General features: G+C 41.2%; 1 protein-coding gene across 1 annotated transcript in view; it reads right to left on the bottom strand.

Annotated features, from left to right (window-relative positions):
- The window catches only part of TMC2 (transmembrane channel like 2), a 124,656-nt gene that overhangs the window by 67,673 nt on the left and 36,931 nt on the right, over positions 1-20,052 (bottom strand). The window contains 3 exon segments of the mRNA XM_017872526.1: positions 7,248-7,354; positions 8,051-8,132; positions 15,269-15,359. Of these exon segments, the coding sequence (XP_017728015.1) occupies positions 7,248-7,354; positions 8,051-8,132; positions 15,269-15,359 (280 nt within the window).

Here is a 20,052-nt window from a genome sequence, read left to right as displayed (position 1 = left end):
CCCGCCTCGGCCTCCCAAAGTGCTGGGATTACAGGCGTGAGCCACCGTGCCCGGCCTAATTTACACAAATTCTTCAAGAGAATAATAAAAAAAGAAACGTTTCCAAATCACTTTATGAGGTCGAATATTGATCCCCAAATATGATAAGAACATTATAAGAAGGATATTTACAGTCTAATATCTCAAAATAAATGCAAAATTCTAGATAAAATATTCACAAATCAAAATCAGATGATATATGAAAAAGATAATCCATAATAACCTAGTTGGGTTTATTCCAGGAATGCAATCTGGTTTAACATTTGAAAATATATCAATATAATTCACCACATAACAATCTTAAATTTGTATGTACCCAATAACATGGCAGCAACATATATAAAACAAAAAATAATAATTACAATGAGAAAAAGACAATAGCAGGAGATTAAATTGATCTCACTCAGCAATTGATCATGCTGCTCTAAAATTAGTAAGATTATAGACAATTTGTAGAATACAAGTAATATTTTGAACCATGCAAAAAATATAAAAATTGAGGAAAATTAACCATATTCTAAGCAAATAAAGCAAGTCCCAAGTAATGAAAAAGTATACAAAATATACACAATGATCACATAAAATTATGCTAACAACCAGTAAAAAATGCCGCTAATCTTTCTATATATTAAGGTCTTGAAAATATATTCATAAATAACTTGTAGATCACAAGGAAATTAGAAAATACCTAAAAATAAATAATGGCAATGTACATCAAAGTATACAGAATGCAACTAAAATGGTATTGAGAGGAAAATTTATAAATGGGTGTTGTGTTATTGATGTCATTTGGATGTTTGTCCCTTCCAAATCTCATGTTGAAAAGTGATTCCCAGTGTTGGAGGTGGGGCCTGGTGGGACATATTGGATCACGAGGGCAGATTCTTCATAAATGGCTTAGAACCATCCCCTTGGTGATAAGTGAATTCTCACTCAGTTAGTTCACGCAAGATATGGTTGTTTAAAAGTCTAGGACCTCCCCCAATCACTCTCTTGCTCCTGCTCTCGCCAGTGATGTGCTGGTTCCCTTCACCTTCCATCATGATGTAAGCTTTCTGAGGCCCTCAACAGAAGCAGATGCTGGCACTTTGCTTTCTGTACAGCCTGCAGGACCATGAGCCAATTAAACCTCTTTTCTTTATAAATTACCCAGCCTCAGATATTTCTTCATAGCAGGACAAGAACAGCCTAATACAGTTATAGACTTGCTATGGACCAATAACTCCCTTGTACCTCCCATTTTTCTCCTGTTTGAACACAGACATGTCTATAGCATTTATCTGAGGCCTGTCCCACCATTTTATGTTTGTTGTGTTGGTGCAGATAACATCTCTTTAGTCTCATGGTAAAGAGAACTGCACCCAAGGAGCTGTATTTAAAGAGCTACTCCCATGGAGCCTCATCTGCACCTGAACTACTGATTTAGAGAGTGAGAGTTTGGAATCTGAGCTGATGCTGTGCTAGAATGAGATTTTAGAGGCCTTGAGGAGGGGTGAGTGTATTCTGCACGTGGAAGGGAGTGTATTCTGCACGTGGAAGGACCAGAAGGTCGAATGTGGTAGGCAGCCTGTGAGATGGCTCACATGATCCCTGCCTCTGGTATTTATTATTGTGTACAATAATACCCTCCCACTGAGTGTGGGCTTGATTTAGTGACTCACTACTAAGGAATAAAATATGGCAGAAGTGATGGAATGTCATTTCTGAGATTAGGTTATAAAAAACGGTGGCTTCTATGTGGGAAGCTTCTTTTTGCTCTATTTCCTTCTTGTATTCTCTCCTTCTGGGAGAAGAAAGCTGCCACCTTACGAGCATGCCTATGGAAAAACTCATGTAGTAAGAAATTGATGTCTCTGGCCAATAGCCACTGAGTACCTGAACCCTGGGAACAGCCACATAAGTAAGGTTGGAAGCAGATCTTCTGAGGCCTGCAGAAGCCACGTGAGTAAGCTTGACACCATATCTTCTGAGATCTGCCAGTAGCCTTGTGAGTGATCTTGGAAGCAGATCTTCTTCAGTTCAGCCTCAAGATAATTGTAGCCTTGGTCAAAACCTAGATTGTAGCCTGCAGGAGACCCCAAGTCAGAACCACTTCTGGATTTCTGACCCACAGAAATAATCATAAATGGTTGTTGTATTCAGCAAAAATTTAGGGAGTAACTTGTTACACAGCAATAGATAATGAATACAAACCCCAAGAAATTAGAAGGAATGAAATGAAACATATAAGAGTAGAAATTAGTAATATAAAAGTAAAGATATATAAGAAAAAGACCTGAATGTGAATGTTTATAGTAGAGTTATTCATAATAGTTTCCAGATAGAAACAACTGAAATGTCCAAGAGCTGGTGAATGGATAAGAAAATATGATATACCCATATGGTGGAATATTACAATCCCATTGTAATTTTCAATTCCATTTCAGCAATAAAGGGATAAATGATTGATAAAGCTACATGAATGAATTTCAAAGACATTGTACCAACTGAAAGAGGTTAGACACAAAAAAACTGCATACTACATATTTCTATTCATATGATATTCTGAAAAGGGCAAAACTTTAGGAACAGAAATCAGAAATCAATCCTTGGTTGTCAAGGGCTGGGAGTTGGAAGAGGAGATTGCTTGCAAAGTGGGTACTAGAGAAATTTAGAGGGTGATGAAAATGTTCTATATATCAGTTGTGTGGTGGTTACCTGATTATACATTTGTCAAAAGCCATTGAATTGTATACCTAAAAGGAGTAAATTTTACTTTATGCAAATTGTGCCCCCAAAAGACTGAATTTTTTTAAAAAAGACACTTCAGAGAGAATGAGCAAAGCCAAAAGTTTTTTCTTGAACAAAATAACTAAAAAAGACAAACCTTTGCTATAAATGAGACAAAAAAATTATACTGTAATGCAAAAGGGGATACACCTTTAGATACACTGTGATTTTAGAAAATAAGAAATTACTGTATTTAAGTCAATAAATTTCAAAATGTAAGTTGAAATGGAAAGTTCAGGATAATGAGGGTTATGTAGGTAATAAAATTGGGGAAAATTAATTAGAGGACTTCAGTGTATATGTAATATTTTATTTTTTAGGCATGGTGATGAGCAGGTAGGCTCATTCATTATATCTTTTCATATGTCTGAAATAATTTAGTAGATATTTTTAAGGGGAAGTATCATATGAGGTTTACAGACTGAATGCTTGCTACATAAACCTAGAGCACAGCTTACTTAAAGACCTTATAATGTACATCAGCAGTTTTCAACCCTAGCTGCATATTAGACTCACCTGGGGGAGCTGTATTAGTCATCTACTGCTATATAACACATTATCCTAAAATGTAGAGGCTTTAAAAAACACATATTCATTATCTCACTGTTTCTGTAGCTAGCATTTTGGGTATGGCTTAGCTGGGTCCTTCGCTTCAGGATCTTTCACAAGGCTGCAACCAAAATTTCTGCTTTGGTCTCATTTGAAAGTTTGACTGGGGAAGAATCTGCCTTAAAATGTGCTGATGTGAGGCTGGGCATGGTGGCTTATGCCTGTAATCCCAGCACTTTGGGAGGCTGAGATGGGTGGATCATGAGGTCAGCAGTTCAAGACCAGCCTGGCCAAGATGCTGAAATCCCGTCTCCACTAAAAATATACAAATTAACCGGGCATAGTGGCACATGCCTGTGATCCCAACTATTCGGGAGGCTGAGGCAGGTGAATTGCTTGAATCTGGGTGGCAGAGGTTGCAGTGAGCAGAGATCATGCCACTGCACTTTAGCCTGGGTGACAGAGCAAGACTCCGTCTCAAAAAAAAAAAAAAAGTGCTTATGTGGTTGTTGCTGGGTTGCTGGACTAAGGGCCTCAGTTCCTTGCTGGCCATTGTCCAAAGGCCACACTCAGTTCCTTGCCAGGTGGGACTCTCCAATCTGTCAGACTGCTTCATTAAAGCACCCAAGCCAAGAGGGGAATGAACAGAGAATTCTGTCAGCAGGATGGAAATCACAATCTTTCATAACCTAACCATTCTATATTCTATTTGTTAAAAGCAAGTCTCTAGGTCTTGCCTATACTCAAAGGGAGGGATAACACAAGGGCATGAATACCAGGAGAGAAGGGTCATTGGAGGTTATCATAGAAGTCTGCTTACCACAGAAGCTTTTACAACAGAGAAAACGAGACCATACCCTCAGAGAGTCAAATTTATTTGGCTAGGGGTGGGCCTAAGAGCTGGTATTTCTTAAAGTCCCCCAGGGGATTTTCACATACAGCCAGTGTTGGAAGAGAAGTACATAAACTTGTCATCCAGCGGGGCCTTGCCAGCCAGCTCCTGCAGCATAACAGGGTTCCTCAGGGATCACGTAGATATCCTGGGTTGTGCAGGCAATGGCAATTAAAGATAAACAAGGCTCATTCTTACATTCAGAGCTGTTTAATTTCATAAAGTGGTATTAAGGGTTTGTAGCAAAAGGAAAATGAATACAAGGAGAAGTTTCGTTAAAGTTGCATTCAAGGCCAGGCACGGTGGCTCATGCCTGTAATCCCAACACTTTGGGAGGCTGAGGCGAGCAGATTGCTTCAGGTCAGGAGTTCGAGACTAGCCTGGCCAACATGGCGAAACCCCGTCTCTACTAAAAATACAAAAACTAGCTGGGCCTGGTGGTCGGTGCCTGTAATCCCAGCTACGTAGAAGGCTGAGGCACAAGAATTGCTTGAATCTGGGAGGTGGAGGCTGCAGTGAGCCAAGACTGTGCCACTGCACTCCAGCCCAGGAGATAGAATGAGGCTCTGTCTCAAAAAATATATAATAATAATAATTTTTTTTAAAGTCATGTTTGAGCACTTCTACTACTCTTATCCCTGGACCCTCTGGTTCACTATGCTTCATTTTAAAACATCCATGAGTCACGGGGATATCTCTGAACCTTAGCTTATGCTGAAAACCCTTGGGCCCTGAAGTTCTCTGTGTCTTTGACCAACAGGACACTTCATATATGCAGTGAATTTGGTTGTGTCTGATTCCTATATGGCCAATTTCCCATCATCCTAAATAAAAAGGCATCTTAGGACACCGCACATCCTAATTGCTGTTATCCAACCTGTCATCAAGACTTGTCCATGCACGTCACTCTGGTTCCTCTCTTTTAATCCATTCCCATTGATATTACCTGGATCTAGCACTGACCTACTGCAGCAGGCTCCTATCTGGTCTAAACCTCTTCCCTTCTCCCCTATTTCCCTTCTTCCCTTCTCCCTCTTTCCAAGCCAAGGCTCCTCTTTCCTGCAGGGCATCTCTCTCTCTCTTTCTTACTCTCAACCCACTCCAACACGGGTTTCCCAATCACCTGCCAATCAAATCAAGGTGCTCTAGCACGAATGGTTCAGATCTTGGCTGCTTCATTGGAATGCACCAATCACTAAGTTTTTATTGTTTCAAATAAATGTTCCCTCATAAAAATATTTATAAACTTATATAAATTATACCAAATTTAATGTTTTCTTAAAAAAAAAACAACCGAGTGTCCTTAAAATTCCTCAACTTCCCACAAAACTGCCTTTCATGGACCACTGCATAGCAAAATTCCAGAGATGTCTCACAGGCCTATGGCATTTAAATGTGCTCTCTTCTCATGGAATAAAAAGATCCCAAGAAGAAAGCCAAGAGCTTTGTGAAGGTAAATTTCCCCATTGACTACTGAGGAAAACATTTCATATTTACCTGACTATGAAGGAGAGAAATGAAACTTCCTATTAGCTTTTGACAATATTTTCCCCCTGGGGAGAACCATACTTGGTGTCAGAGTGTTTGTGTACGCTTGACAGTGAGGTTTAAAATGCTAACTTCTGGGTCAGAAAGTGATATTGGCACAGGAATATATGTAGGGCTCAGTGAACTCAGAACCCTTGACTTCTGGGTGTGTATATGAAAGAGTGCAAAGGCTAGTTAATGACATATTTGTAAGCACACGTTTTGGGTCATTTAGAAAAGAATTCAACAATTTTATAAATAATGTAACACTCCTTTGCTACCAAAGGCTATTATAATGTATGGTCAACTTCCTCCAATAAATCCGATTTAATTCACATGATGTGAAAAGTTTTTAATGTCCTGAAAGTGGCTGTGCAGAAAAGTTAAGCATGTAACTGCAGATAGAATTGACTCCAATATGCTCACAGAACCATTTATAACAAAATAGGAGTCAGCAAGTCATCAAAGAACCCATTAATACACCTGTGAGGAAGAAAATACTAAATGCAGACATATTGTTCCTCTGAAAGCTGTTGAAGTAGACCCACTTGTGTACCCAGCACTGGCACCAAGTATTTCAGTCAGGACTGTAGCAATCGTAGCAGTTGCTGTGCTCAGTGCTTAGTGAGCCACAGGCTCCTTGGAAAAGACCCCAGGCCTTCACTCTGGGGACCTGGGATCCAATTCACAATGAACTTATTGTGTGACTTTGCACAAATTGCTTATTACCCCTTTTATGTTTCTCAATTAATCATCTGTAGATAAGAATCTATTTACGTCCATAATAAGATTATATCTGGGGTCAGGTGTGGTGGGTTATGCCTGTAATCCCAACGCTTTGGGAGGCTGAGGTGGGAGGGCTACTTGAGCCCAGGAGTTCAAGGCTGCACTGAACCTTGATCGCATCACTGCCCTCCAACATGGGCAACAGAGTGAGACCCTGTTTCTAAAAAAAACTTCCTTAAAATATTATATATGGGAGAATAGTGAGGAGTGATACTCAAATCCAAGGTTTTTTTGGTGATAAATAATGATATAATGTATTCTATCCCTCTCTTTTGTTTGAGGGTAAAAGGAAAAAACTCACCGAAACATAAATTCTCCACTGATCTTAGGTAAAATGAGAAGTAGAAAAATGTAAGATTCACATATTAATTAAGGAACAAAGTATTTTGGTTCCATTCTTTGTACTTAACTATCTAGGTAATTGATGTGACTAGATTAGGTCGTAGGTTGGTGCAAAAGTAATTGTGTTTTTTGCCATTACTTTTAATTTTATAAATTTACTTTTCATGGCAGTAATTTATAAATTACTTTTAATGGCAAAACCCACAATTACTTTTGCACCAACCTAATAGCATTTTAAATGAATGACTGATTCTTTGTAAAACAGGAAGTATTTGGTTGATAATTGATGATGGTGGTCATAAGCCTTAACTCTATCCAAAGATTTAGAAAGTTCTTTTCTTACCTCTGGGATTATGACTAGACCAAATATTAAGCCAAAAAGGACGAGGTTAACTCCATACATCCATCGGAGAAAGATGAAATATGATGCCACTGAAGAACCAAAGTGACCTGGAGAGAGAAAAGATGGTGGGTATGAGTGCTGCAGAAGGAAAACATGGACACTATTGAGCACTTTATGTGTGTGATGAATTCAATTTTCACATTAGTCTGTTGAATGACACCTGGATCTCCCTTTCTTTTCCTGGATAAATAACCTGAGGCTCTTTGGGGTTAACTAACTTAAGTGCCCACAGTAAGAAAGTGAAGAAGCAGAATTTAAATATTGGTCTGGGATGGGTGTGGTGGCTCACGTCTGTAATCCCAGCACTTTGGGAGGCCAAGGTGGGTGGATGACTTGAGGTCAGGGGTTCGAGACCAGCCTGGCCAACATGGTGAAACCCTGTCTCTACTAAATATACAAAAAAAATTAGCCAGGTGCGGTGGCTCAGACCTGTAATCCCAGCTACTCAGGAGCTTGAGGCAGGAGAATTGCTTGAACCTGGGAGGTGAAGGTTGCAGTGAGCCGAGATCACACCACTGCACTCACAGCCTGGGCAACAGAGTGAGACTCTGTCTCAAAAATAAAAACAAACAAACAAATAAATAAAAAACAAATCTTGGTCTGACAAGATCAAAACCCATTCTTTTTTCCTAATACAACAGAACCAATGAAATAATCTACTCAGAGGGCCAAGGAAACAATCCAAGCTCTTGGGAAATGCTTTAGGAAACCAATTAAAAAAACAGTGACACCAGCATACTCACTTTCAATGTCCTTGATCTTCATTTCCCAGGGGATGCATTGAGTCTTGAAATTATCAAAGTCTCTTTTAAATTTGACCCATTTCTGAAATAAAAGAGGTAAAACTCTCAGTTCGTTAACATGTCAACCTAGAGCACAAAGGGGCATGATGAGGGGCACGAGGAGGCCAACAGGTCAGCATGAGTGAGGCTGCTGTCTTGTAGTCCCCAGCTCCTGCTGTCCTTGAGCCCAGGCTGCCAGAGGCAAGTGTTCAAACCTTTACTTCTCCAACGGCAGGCGTGGAGTGAGAGGCAAGTGAAGGCCACCCCTTACTGTGCTGCTAAAATTTCTGGTTTGGACAGTTTATAGATAAAGTGAGAAATCCTCTGTACGATTTCTGGTTTGGAGGGTCCGATTGAGTTAGCATTGCCTCTGATATGACTTCCTTCAACTTAAAACAAAATTCAAAGGAAAAGGAACTCCAGCAACTCTCAGACCCATGTCTGGCAGACAGCCAAGTGCCTCTCTCTGATAGGAACTGTCGCAAAATTGCAAGGATTGTGCAACTGATAAGGAGATCTCAACCCATGACTGAACATTCTTCTCCTGGGGAAACAACAGCCTCGCTTTTCTGAAGAGTCAGAAAGGCATGTTGCCCCCTCCTGTGGTCTGTTCCCAGCTCGACACCCAGACTGTGTACCAAACAGAAACCTGATCAGCTATCTTTCTATGGCTGGGTGTTGTTTTGTCAACTCTCCAAGGGGCTGCTCTCCACCAACCCCACACTCTGGAAACAAATCCATTTGGAATAAAACAAATACTCATAGAAAGCTGAGGTAGAAATACTCGTAGAAAGCATAAGAGGTAGTAGAGAGCAGATCCTAAGATCACTTCCCATTATTATTATTATTATTATTGTTATTTTGAGACTGAGTCTCACTCTGTTGCCCAGGCTGTAGTGCAGTGGCACAATCTCAGTTCACTGCAACCTCCACCTCCTGGGTTCAAGCTATTCTCCTGCCTCAGCCTCCTGAGTAGCTGGGATTACAGGTGTGCGCCACCATGCCTGGCTAGTTTTTGTATTTTTAGTAGAGATGGGGTTTCACCATGTTGGCCAGGCTGTTCTTAAACTCCTGATCTCAAGTAATCTGCCCGCCTCGACCTCCCAAAGTGTCGGGATTACAGGCGTGAGTCACTGTGCCTGGCCCAGTTCCTATTATTAAAAGGTCTCCTCAGAACTTGTTCATGGAGGACATGAGATTTTCCCCTGTAAAGTCACTAAAGTCCACACCTGTGAAAAGAAGGGACAAAAAATAAAGTCATCAGAAGATGAAAGAGAAATGTTTCTCTTTTCAGACATGGTCTCACTCTGTTGCCCAGGCCGTGAGTGCAGTGGCACAAACACGGCTCACTGCAGCCTTGACTTCCTGGGGTCAAGTGATCTTCTTGCCTCAGCCTCCTGAGTAGCCACCACATTCAGCTAATTTTTTTATTTTTTGTAGAGACAGGGTCTTACCATGTGGCCCAGGCTGGTCTCAAACTCCTGGGCTTTCTATGCCCAGCTCACAGCAACCTCCACCTCCTGGGTCAAGTGATTCCCCTGCCTCAGCCTCCGGAGTAGCTGGAATTACAGGTGCCTGCCACCATGCCCAGCTAAGTATTGTATTTTTAGTAGAGACAGAGTTTGACCATATTGGACAGGTTGGTCTTGAACTCCTGCCCTCAGGTGATCCACCAGCCTCGGCCTCCCAAAGTGCTGAGATTACAGGCGTGAGCCACTGCCCCCAGCCTGTATTTATTTTTAGTAGAGACAGGGTTTCACTATGTTAGCCAGGCTGGTTTTGAACTCATGACCTCAAGTGATCCACTGCCTCGGCCTCCCAAAAAGCTGGGATTACAGGCATGAGACACCACACCCAGCCCAGAGTATTTTTGAACACAGACTCAGAGCTAGGGAGACTCAGCTTCAAAATAACAACAACAACAACAACAACAATAATAATAATAATAATAATAATAGGAAGTGATCTTAGGATCTGCTCTCTACTACCTCTTATGCTTTCTACGAGTATTTCTACCTCAGCTTTCTATGAGTATTTGTTTTATTCCAAATGGATTTGTTTCCAGAGTGTGGGGTTGGTGGAGAGCAGCCCCTTGGAGAGTTGACAAAACAATACCCAGCCATAGAAAGGCAGAAGGTGATCCTTCTGCCTTCAGCCTCCCAAAGTGTTAGGATTTCAGGCATGAGCCACCGCATCCATCAAAAATTTTGTGAAGAATCAGACAGGTTTCCAGAATCTGGTTTTCCAGATATGGTTTTGACCATCTCCTGATTGAATGATTGTATAAAGGAGGGAACCAGCTGTCAGAAGTAGGAAATGGTCCCAGATGCAAAAGAGAAGAGAAGCCTATGAGCAGACTGGTTGATAGCAGTGGCAAAGATATGGGGGATATGGTGATTGGCAGAACACAGACACTGGGCAGCCCAGTCTCATTGCTTCATCCACCCTCCCTAGCTCTGAGTCTGTGTTCAGAAATACTCTGGGCTGGGTGTGGTGGCTCATGCCTATAATCCCAGCTTTTTGGGAAGCCGAGGCAGGTGGATCACTTGAGGTCATGAGTTCAAAACCAGCCTGGCTAACATAGTGAAACCCTGTCTCTACTAAAAATAAATACAGGCTGGGGGCAGTGGCTCATGCCTGTAATCTCAGCACTTTGGGAGGCCGAGGCTGGTGGATCACCTGAGGGCAGGAGTTCAAGACCAGCCTGACCAACATGGTCAAACCCTGTCTCTACTAAAAATACAATACTTAGCTGGGCGTGGTGGCAGGCACCTGTAATTCCAGCTACTCAGGAGGCTGAGGCAGGGGAATCACTTGACCCAGGAGGCGGAGGTTGCAGTGAGCCGGGATCGCGCCACTGTACTCCAGCCTGGGTGACAGAGCGAGACTCCCTCTCAAAAAAAAAAAAAAAAACAAGAAAACCTCCCAAACCCAAAAATACTCTGACTATTTGGCTTCCTATGTAGGTCTGCCTATAAAGAGAGCATTTGCCCTGAGTATTTTGGTTTCTATGGCAGTGACTTTCATTGCAAATTCACAGATAGGAATTGGCATGGTGGTTTAGCTTCTTGTATAACTAACTTAGCTATCGAAAATAAAAGGCATGGCTGCTGTGGACTTCAAATTTTCCATCTTGCATCATTTATTTCTTCTTGTAAGTCAATAATCCAGCATCTGGTTTCATGTAGCAGTCTCATAAGCTTTATTAATGCGAGTCCTCCCCCGAGAGATGGATCCCCTGTCAGGGTGCTGATAAAATCAGTACAAAATATAGGCTTGCAAGGCTGAGGACCAGCAGGGGTAATGAACATCGCCAAGTGAGGCCCCTGGAGGCACAGCCTGCCAGTCGGTTCCTTGGCAACCACCTGACAGCCCCTCAAGGCCGTGGATATCTTGGACTGAAAAGTGAGACCCCGGAACTGGAGCAGAGGCAGAGAGAGGCCTGGGAGATGCTCTGGCACAAATTCTCTTATCCTTCATTGGTTGTAAAAGTCAGAAAACTGGGCTGGGGCATGGCAGAAGATTCCAAGCCCCTTTCTCAGGGCTGTGTGAGGCAGTTGCTGCTGGTCCTAGGATGGGTTGTTAGTTGTCATGCTGTCTTGCCCTCCAGCTATATATAGGAAAAAAGTTTCAAGTCATGGTGGAGCAAGACACAGGCAAGCTACATGTCCTGTCAATGAAATCAGGATCTGGGTGATGAAAATGAAAACAACCAGTGAGGCCTGGGAAATATTATTGCAGAACAGGGAAAAAGGAACGCCAGTCTTTGATATTTGTGGAAAACATTTCCTCCAAGATAGATACATAAATTCTAGAGAGCAGTTCAGCATTCCGAATAGGATGCAAGAAATATAGCTTCTAAAGTAAAGGATACCAATTTGAAAGGAATACAGATGAGATATGGAAGGATTACAAGGAAGCTAAGAGCTTAATAATCGAATGAAGAAAACATTAGACAAAATAAAGACTATAATTGACACAGAGGAAAACGGATTCAATGATATTGAGAATGAACCTGATAAATATCTGAGATTGCAAAGAGAAAGAAGCAAAGAGCTAAAAATAATGTAGAAAAGTAAATATGGAGCATGGGGGTGGGGAGAGGCAATCCTTTTCCTAAGGGGGAAGCTAGAACTGTGTGAACAGAAATGTGGTTGAACAGAATCATTTATCAAAGATGTATTTGTCTAGAGATCTGCTGTACGACACAATGTTTATACTTAACAACACAGTATTGTGTACTTAATTAGTTGAAAAGGTAAATCTCAAGTGTTCTTACTGCAATAAAAAAAAGCAGTGAATACAAATTAAAGAAAGAATAATAACCTATTTTTTTTACCCATTAGATTAGCACAAAGTTAAAAAGATGTAACATTCATAACTAGTGAAGATAAGCCATTCTCCGACTTTGTTCCTGTGAGTATGATTTGCTACAAATTGGGGAAAATAGTTTGAAAAATGTGAAGTAAAAGTTAAAATATGCACACTTTTGAACTAGCAGTACTATTTGAGGGATTGTTTTGTTGTATTTAAAAAAACGCACAGATCCAAGATAAATGTATGAAGGTGTTTGTTGAAGCATTGTTTGTCACAGTAAAAATCTAGAAAAAAATATACTTGAAGAGCACATTCTTCATTGGAAAAAATAAGATGTGAGTGTGCAGTTGGTAAGTGGTAAATAGTCTCTAGACAAAATTAATAAAATCACCCATAGAGAGTTATCTGGAAAGTATAACTGGAAAAGGAGAAAAAATAATATTAGGAATAAGAAAGATTCAGGCTGTGCACGGTGGCTCACACCTGTAATCCCAGCACTTTGCGAGGCCAAGGCCGGAGGATCACCTGAGGTCAGGAGTTCGAGACCAGCCTGTCCAACATGGGGACACACCATATCTACTAAAAATACAAAAATTAGCTGGGTATGGTGGTGCGTGCCCATAATCCCAGCTACTTGGGAGGCTGAGACAGGAGAATCACTTGAACCTGGGAGGCAGAGGTTGAGCTGAGATCATGCCACTGCACTCTAGCCTGGGCAACAGAGGGGAAAAAAAAAAAAATAGAAAAGAAAGATTCAAACCCAACAGATACAAAAGTAATTACAAAATTATGGGGCTACCATACGTGACTTTCTGTTAACACATATGAAAATTTGAATGAAATGATCAGGTTTCAGGAAGAATATGAATTATTGAAATGGTCCCAAGAAAAAGTTAAAACTTGAGTACATCAATACACTGAATACTTGAAAAAAAAATTTCAAGGTATTCTATAAAAATGGCTCTTGATCTCTACTATTGTAAGGGTATCATCTTTAAAATTCACAAAAAGTGTATTATCATGCTCCCAAAACTGATTTACAGCATAAAGAGGAGGTAATGCTATTCATTTACAATTGTAAAGCAAGTGTAGTCCTAATGTTAAATTCTGCCAAGATACTGCACATGCATACACTTGTGTACAAACACACACAAATTCAGATCAATCTTATGAAAATATATGTAAAAATCATAAATAAAATGTTGGAAAATCAAACGTGGAGTTAAAAGTAATGTACCATGACTGAGGTTATCCCAGAAATAAAAAAATTAATAACATAAAGGAAAGGTGTTTAATAAAACCTAATTATCTATTTCCAATGAAATGGAAGTCTTACTAAACAATAACTGGACAATAATTTTTTGTGGTGACAAAGAAAATCTATTTCAAGCCAACAACTCCCACCAGCTTAGTGTGAAAATCATTAGTCATTCTCATTAAAGTGATGCAAAGACAAGGAGAACTATGATCACCGTGATCAATTGTTACTGTTTTAGGATTGCTAGCCCACATTTTAGGATAAGAATGAGATACCACATTTAGGAAAACCCAACAGAAACATCTTTATGAACATAATCAGATGAAAAAGATTAGAATTAATAAGAGAGTACCATAAGAGAACCAGATATAAAATTAGCACACAAATTGTAGCTTTCTTACATACTACCAATAACTAGTTATTAAATAATTGAAAAATGATCTCATTTGCAAAAGCAACTAGGCTACTAAATGTGCAGAAATAAAACCTGGTAAAGATCTATAGGGAGAAAATGACAAACTTTGCTTAAGGATATAATATAGCCTTGAGAAATGTATGGTATTCTAGATATGAAGACTAAACATTGTATAGATAAGGAAGTCCCAAATTAAATACAGGATTAAAAGAAATTCCAACCAAAATCTCAATACACTATGGTGGAACTTGGCAAAGGGATTTTTTTAAATGCATGTAGAAAAATAGGCAAGACAGCCAAGACATTAAAAAAAAAAACCCAAAGTTTTATCAGGGTGTGGTGGAGTGCTCCTGTAGTCCTAGCTACTCAGGAGGATGAGGCTGAGGCTGAAGGATCTCTTGAGTCCAGGAGTTCAAAGCTGCAGTGAGCTCTTGAGCCAAGGAGTTCAAGGCTACCACTAAGGCTGGAGTGGTGATGCTGCACTCCAGCCTTAGTGGCAGAGTGAGACTCTGTTTCTAAAAACAAACCAACAAAAAACCAAATGTAAAAAGGGGAACCTAGAACTACCAAGCATCAAAATTAAGAGTTGAGGTAATGACATCAAATGGTTGTTCAGAATAAAAGCCCTGAAACAGGCTCTGTACAAGAATTAAGTCAATGAGAATGGTAGTTTTTCAAATCAGTGGGTAAAGGAAGGATACTTCAGTAAGTCTCACATTAAATATCCAACATGAAACATTGTCCTAACTTAAATCAGACGCCCAGATTATGATATAACTCAACAAAACAGAGCTGCCCCCCATCCCTCTGGGGACATTGCTGTTTATCATCCATGTGACCCTGATCACGCCACAGCCCTTCTGGGTCTCTACCAACTCAACCTCTCCTGATTTGGGGTTTGGAAAATAAAATCCCAGTGGTTTTAACATCATTAGTTCTCTAAGTGTATTCACTGGAGAGAAAACCAGTCTCAAATGTATTGAAGCCCTCACAGTAAGTATGGAGAAATTGGCAGGGTATGATTGGTTTCCATTCCTAGATGGATCAGAATGGTCAGGTGGCCTTCACACCCAGGATTCTGGGGGCAACTGGACACAAATGGCGAAGCTGGGCAGGTACCTGAGTTGGTCCCCAGATTCCAAAGCTGAGCAAGCCCTCCCCACAGATTTCCTGCCTCCACCCCACACACCTTGGCCATCAGCATCTGGTAGGCATACAGTCGCTTGCCTTTCCCCTTTCCCAAGGCACCTTCATACTTCTCCACAAATTCCTGGGCCTCCCTGCTTAGAAAAAACAAAACAAACAAACAAAAACACAGGAATTCAGTTAGCACCTAACCAAAGGAAATCTGAACTATGAAGGCTCAAACATATGTGCTAAGGCTCATGTCTTTGTATACCTCTGGTTAAAATGCAAATTCCATTAAGGCAGGACATTCTGTCTGTTTTATCCACTGACGTTTCCCAAATGCTGAGAAGAGCGCTTGGTACATAACAGGCATGGTAGAGGCAGAACTATGGCCCCTGTGACCTTCGTTTGCTGGTGTTCCACCCATGAATATAATATATTACATGGCAAAAAGGACTTTGAAGATGTAATTAAGATTACTGATTTTATTTTATTTATTTATTTATTTTTAGAGATAGGGTCTCGCTATGTTGCTCAGGCTGCTCTTGAACTCCTGAGCTCAAGCAGTCACCTGCCTCCGGCTCCCAAAGTGCTGGGATTACAGGTGTGAACTACCATGCCCAGCCAAGATTACTGATTTTAAAATAAGGAGATTATTCTGGGTCATCTGCATGGCCCCAGTGTAATAAAATAACATGAGCCCTTAAAAACAGAAGAGAAGTCTCTTAAGAAATCTCCAAATTGCTTTCCACGGTGACTGAAGTAATTTACATTCCCACCAACAATGCGTAAGTGTTTTTTCCCCCACACCCTCACCAGCATCTGTTATGTTTTGACTTTTTAATAATAGCTAGTCTGACTGGCGGAAGATGGTGTGTCATTGTGGTTTTGATTTGCATTTTTCTGATGATTAGTGATGAGAATTTTCTCATATGTATGTTGGAGGCTTGTATGTCTTCTTTTGAGAAGTGTTTGTTCATATTCTTTGTCCACTCTTTTTTTTTTTTTTTTACTCTGTCGCCCAGGCTGGAGTGCAGTGATGTGATCTTGGCTCACTGCAAGCTCCACCTCCCGGATTCACGCCATTCTCCTGCCTCAGCCTCCTGAGTAGCTGGGACTACAGGTGCCTGCCACCATGCCCAGCTAATTTTTGTATTTTTAGTAGAGATGGGGTTTCACGGTGTTAGCCAGGATGGTCTCGATCTCCTGACCTTGTGATCTGCTTGCCTGGGCCTCCCCAATGTTCTTGATTTTTGTACATTGATTTTGTATCTTGAAACTTTGCTGAAGTCGTTTATCAATTCCAGGAGCCTTTTGGCAGAGTCTTTAGGGTTTTCTAGGTAGAGAATCATATAATCAGCAAAGACAGATAATTTGACTTCTTTTCTTTTATTTCCTTCTTTCTTGCCTTTCATTTTTTCCTTTTGTCTGATTGTTCTGATTGAGACTTCCAGTACTACGTTGAATAGGAGAAGTGAGAATGGGCATCTTTGTCTTATTCCAGTTCTTAAGGGAAATTATTCCAGTTTTTGCCCATTCATTATGAATTTCACTATGGGTTTCTCATAGATAACTTTTATTATTTTGAGGTATGTTCCTTCAATGCCTAGTTTGTTGGAGGCTTTTATCATGAAGGGATATTAGATTTTATCAAATGTGAAGCAGGAAAATTATTGACCCTCTGTATCTGGGGCCCCTTGGAGGGGCTACATAAAAAGCATGAGAGGGAAATGAATTCTGCCAACAGTCAGTGAGCTCAAAAGAGAACCTTAGTCCTGGATGAGAACTGCAGTCCTACTGATACCGTGATTTTGGTGTGATGAGACCCTGAACAGAGAATCCAGCCATGCCATGCTGGACTTCTGACCTACAGAACTGTGTGCTAATTAGCGAGTGGTATTTTAAACTCTTAACCTGTGATAATTTGTTGCAATAGCAATATAAAATTAATACAGATGTCCCTTGATGTACAAGGGGTTATGTTCCAATAAACTTATTGCAAGTTGAAAACATCATAAGTTGAAAATGTACAGCCGGGTGCAGTGGCTCACGCCTGTAATCCCAGCACTTTGGGAGGCCGCGGCGGGTGGATCACGAGGTCAGGAGATGAGACCATCCTGGCTAACATGGTGAAACCCTGTCTCTACTAAAAATACAAAAAGAGAAAAAAAATTAGTTGGACGTGGTGGCGGGTGCCTGTAGTCCCAGCTACTCGGGAGGCTGAGGCAGGAGAATGATGTGAACCTGAGAGGCAGAGCTTGCAGTGAGCCAAGATTGTACCACTGCACTCCAGCCTGGGTGACAGCCTGGGCAACAGAGCGAGACTCTGTCTCAAAAAAAAAAAAAAAAAAAAAGAAAGAAAGAAAATGTACGTAATACCCCAAAAAGGCCATTGTTAAGTAAAAAAATTGTAAGTTGAACCATCATAAGCCCATATGCTCCTCAACTTATGATAGGGTATATCCAATAAACCCACTGTGAAGTTGAAAAATTCTAAGTTGAACCATTGTAAGTAAGGCATCATTAGACAGGTATTTGTGGAATGCATGGATGTTGAATGAGTGAGTGAATGAACATCCTGGTAAAGTTGGATGAGAAACAAATGAATCCATTTGTCTGTTAAATATTCTGAAGTGGTTGCTGGACCTAGTGAGGACAGCCTTTGAGAACAGATTGTTAAATCTTCAGGAACTTGGGCAACCAGTTGTTAAACTGTTAGTAGCTTTGAGTTGGCCATGGTGGGAGTATTTAGACCATGGAAATCAGCAAATACTATGACCAGGGCTCCTCCTCCTATCCCACACCTCAGAGAGCTAGTTTATCAGTCACCACTAGATAAACCCAATCATGTGGGTGAAGAATGAAGTCCATCTTAGGGCAGATGGAAGAAGGTGTTGTGGAGCTGTGTGTCTGGCTGCAATTGCTACAGTCACCACTGCTCCTACAAAATACCTACCCCACTGTTCCTGCTGCCTCCAAGGTACAAGTGTGGACAGTTGATACATGTGAAGTTGCATTCTAACCTTGAGGCTGGCTTTATTGGGATGTCTCAGTGTCTCAATGCTAGTGAGGCTGCCTGTCCGCCTCCTAACCCCAGGGTCAAGAGTTGGGCTGTATGTCCTCCTAAATGGGATCTTCTCCCAGTTCCCCCTCTTGGCAGGAGATGTCCTGCCAGTGACTTATCAGTGACCACCAACACCACTGCAACAACAAAGAATGGTTTCACAATATTCATATTTTTGTCCTCTTCTTGTATTTTACAAGTGGGCAAATACTCAAAAGCACTTGGAGTTCTGTGAGCTTGAATGTGCCAGGTTTTAAGATTTAGCAACTTCAGATAACAATTCTCAAAGGTAGGGGCAGCTCTTGTGCCTGAGCCATTGAGCCCAGCAGCAAATGTTTCTCTTCTCTCTGTTCAGACTCTGTGTCCAGACATCCAGCAAACCCCCAAGAGAACAGGGGACCCTACCAAAGGCTAGTTGCAAACTATGAAGACCAGTCACTGTGAAGAGTCCACCTGGTTTAGGAATTTCAATGGGCACAGCAAACTTTTTTTGAACTCTGTGAAGATATATAAATAATAACAACTAACATTTTTACAGTAAATTTCTCTTAACAAGTTATCTGCTATCTAAGATAACATGTTCTTCCTTATAAAAGATAGCATTTGGCGTATGGAAACATTGGCTCCTGCCCTGCACCTCCCAGTTGTTGTAAATTCTACATCTGTAAGGTGCTGTTGCCCCCTTTTTGTTAGCAGAATCCTTTTCAAATGGGAACTCTGCAAGCTCACCTCTCCTTTTCTTCAAACCAAACGGTGGGTAGTAAACGAAGTGAAAAGGCAAAAGAAGAGGGATCCTTTGCTCTGGGAGAAGTTTCTAGGGGAACTGGATCTCAAGGTGACTTTGGCCAGGTTTGTTAACCCCTTAGGCTCCCCAACACTCAAAAGGGAAGGAGAGTTATTGAAGAAAGGGCTTTTTTTTTTTTTTTATTTTTTTTTTTTTTTTTTTTTTTGAGATGGAGTCCTTGCTCTGTTGCCCAGGCTGGAGTGCAGTGGCATCGGCTTCACTGCGAACTCACACCCCTCCCTGGGTTCCCCAGAACACAGTTTTTTCTGCCTCAGCCTCCTGAGTAGCTGGGATTCCAGGCACCCGCCACCATGCCTGGCTAATTTTTGTATTTTTAGTAGAGACAGGGTTTCGCCATCTTGGCTTGGCTGGTCTTGAACTCCTGACCTCATGATCCACCCACCTTGGCGTCCCAAAGTGCTGGGATTGAAGACGTGAGCCACCGTGCCCAGTCAAAAGATGGAAGTTACTGAAGAAAGCGCTTTCAAGGGTCACCACACCACAGAGATCACATCAGAATGCCCTCGCATTTGCCTCTAGGGAGAACCTCATGGTGGTGAAAGTGACCCAAATCACAGTTTGAAAAACACATCATGGTGGCCAGTGATGACTGCTAGAAGGGAAAGAGGTATATTGTGTGACTTTTAGTACCAGAGAGACCCAGGTGGGATACTGTGCCTCTTGGAACGGCAGTTTTCATCTAAAAATGGGTATAATGTTCTGAGAATTGAATGTGTGTACGAATGCATACAATGTATGCACAGCTATTTCACTTATCAGGCAGTCACCCTTTCTCCTTTTGAGGAAACAGTAGCTCCTAGAGTGGGCAGGTAGTAAGGTTCTTTTTGAGCCCAGGAGGCTAAGGTGAAGAATCCTCTGCTCTGTCAGGTGCCTGGCCTAGGGGCTTGGCAACATGGCCTTCCACAGTGGGTACACTTTGAAGTTCATCCAAGGCATCTATCAGAAATGGCATCTCCAAAAACTTCTCCCTGGAGAA

Source organism: Rhinopithecus bieti, unplaced genomic scaffold (assembly GCF_001698545.2).
Source record: "Rhinopithecus bieti isolate Rb0 unplaced genomic scaffold, ASM169854v2 scaffold_7580, whole genome shotgun sequence".
NCBI classification, from domain to species: Eukaryota; Metazoa; Chordata; class Mammalia; order Primates; family Cercopithecidae; genus Rhinopithecus; species Rhinopithecus bieti.
Note: the sequence above shows the minus strand (reverse complement) of the source record. Positions and strands in the feature narration are given on the sequence as shown.